At 44.5% G+C, this 2502-nt stretch overlaps 1 protein-coding gene across 1 annotated transcript; it reads left to right on the plus strand.

The window, feature by feature from the left end:
- The first annotated feature begins 690 nt into the window (after nucleotides 1–690).
- On the plus strand, nucleotides 691–1740 carry LOC123934573 (melanoma-associated antigen B10-like). Its single transcript, XM_045994735.1, is given in 1 exon segment — nucleotides 691–1740. A coding segment is annotated over 1 exon segment (1050 nt).
- Nucleotides 1741–2502: the final 762 nt, after the last annotated feature.

The raw sequence follows: 2502 nt of genomic DNA on the forward strand, positions 1-2502 counted from the left end.
CAGGCAGATATGTCAGACTAAGGGCTCCCTAATGACCTCTTCAGTAATTTTTAAAAATATAAGGGCCTTGTCTTAAAATGTGGTCTCACACCAGGAGAGGGAAGCATACCAAGCCCTACCAGAAGATGAGGTGAGGACCCTGAGTGAACAGTAAGGACCCTAATTACCCCAGGATGGAGAGTCCTTCTGAGCTCTTCCCTTATTGTCATCCCTGAGAAGATATGGTCAGTTGAAGTCTCCCTCAATTTCTCCTCTGGAATCAAAGGGAGATGAAGTATTGAAATGAGGTCAGCATGAAAGCAATAAAGGGAAACCAGAAGCGGCCAGAAGCCAAAATGATAGCCCTGAAAGTGAAATGAGAGAAACACACCCACCCCAAACAGAGGGTCCTCCATAGAGCCTGGATATTCTAGGCCTTGCTGTCACTGTAGAAAGCCCTAGGCAGATCAGGCAGGTAGCAGTTTAAGGTGAACTCTAGTTACTTTCACAAGGTTCTCAGGGAACAAGCTGAGAAGAGAAAATGAACATTGTGAATTCCTTGAGCAGTGCACGTAAGAAAACCTGCAGAGGTAGTCATTAATAAAACCAAGATAGCATCGCCCTGTGAATGGGCACACACCATCTTACCCTCTTTCTTCCAGGTCACTGGTTCACCTGTTCACATCTCTGCTGCATGTGAACAGAGTCATCATGCCTCGGGGTCAGAAGAGTAAGCTCCGGGCCCGTGAGAGACGTCGCCAGGCCCAAGAAGGTTCACAAGATCTGGTAAGTGCTCAAGCTGCTCCTCAGTTGCACTCCTCTTCCTCCCCTCATTTGGAAGACATTCCTTTAGAGCTCACTAGCTGAATTATTTGCAATCCCCAGGGTCCTCGGACAGCCACATTCACTGCCACTACTGCTGCAGCTGTGTCATACATGAGATCAAGTGAAGGCATCAACGAAGTACAGGAAAGGCCAAGATCCTCCCAGAATCCAGCAGCCACTGATCCCTTCCATAGAAGCCCTCTGGGGGAGAAGGTGTTTATATTGGTATACTACCTGCTATATAAGTATCAAACTAAAGAGCCCATTACCAAGGCAGGTATGCTTAGAAATGTAATTCAGATCCATAGGAATTACTTCCATGTGATCCTCAAGAAAGCCTCTGAGCACTTAGAGCTGGTCTTTGGCCTCGACATGAAGGAGGTGGATCCCAATAGGCATATCTATGTGCTTGTCAGCAAACTGGAACCAAGCTATGATGGGAGGCTGAGTAATGAGAGTATTGTGCCTGAGACTGGTCTGCTGATGACCGTTCTGGGTGTGATCTTCACAAAGGGCAACTGTGCCACTGAGGAGCAAGTCTGGGAAGTGCTGAATATGATGGGGTTATATCCTGGGAGGAAGCACTTCATCTATGGGGAGCCCAGGAAGCTCATCACCAGAGATTTGGTGAAAGAAAATTACCTGGAGTACAGGCAGGTGGTCAACAGTGATCCTCCACGCTATGAGTTCCTGTGGGGTCCCAGAGCCCACGCTGAGACCAGCAAGATGAGAGTTCTTGAGTTTTTGGCCAAGATCCATGATACCATCCCCTCTGCCTTCCCATCCTATTATGAAGAGGCTTTGAGGGATGAGGAAGAACGAGCCCAAGCCAGAGCTGCAGCCAAGGCTCTTATTGCTGCCAGGGCTAATGCACGTTCCAGGGCCATAGCCAGTGCCCATTCCAGGCCCATGGCTAGCAGCTCCTCTCACCCCTAGTAAGATGTGAGACAGATTTTTCATTTTGTTCTTAAAAAAAAAAAATACATGTTCTCGTTAGTGGAAGGTCAGGGTGGGGCAGAGAAAACAGACTGTATAACATGTTTATGTTCCCATTCTATATGTCAATTTTTAATTGTTTTTTTCTTTTGATAGAAGGTTTATTAGCTTCAAAAATCCAAGGTTATGAATGACATTTTCAAATTTTGTGCTGTATATGAGATTTAAGAGTAAGAGATTATTATTTTGTAAACCAAATTGGGAAATTCATCTTATTTACTGATTTGGACTATGATAACATGTCAGTGGATTAGGCATTTCCTTGGAAATGTAAAAGAATTCAGCGGTAAAATACTTGGGGTCAAGAAATAGAGAAAAAAGTAAAAGATGGCCAAATATTGCATTTTTTTTCACTTTTAGTTTGTTTAAAACTAAATGATATTGCCTGTATACATATACATATAGATTATTTAAGAATGTAGGATTAATTATAGCACAATAAATTAGACCTCTTGCACACTGTCTCGTTTATTTCTCAGACATTCCTTCAGCATCTTTTTTTTTAAGATTTTATTTATTTATTTGACAGACAGAGATTACAACTAGGCAAAGAGGCAGGCAGAGAGAGAGGAGGAAGCAGGCTCCCTGTAAAGCAGAGAGCCTGATTCGGGGCTCGATACCAGGACCCTGGGATCATGACCTGAACCTCCTGAACCACCCAGGCGCCCCTCCTTCAGCATCTTTGGGAGGCTTCCTGCTAGT

This window comes from Meles meles, chromosome X (genome assembly GCF_922984935.1).
Source record: "Meles meles chromosome X, mMelMel3.1 paternal haplotype, whole genome shotgun sequence".
Classification (NCBI taxonomy): domain Eukaryota; kingdom Metazoa; phylum Chordata; class Mammalia; order Carnivora; family Mustelidae; genus Meles; species Meles meles.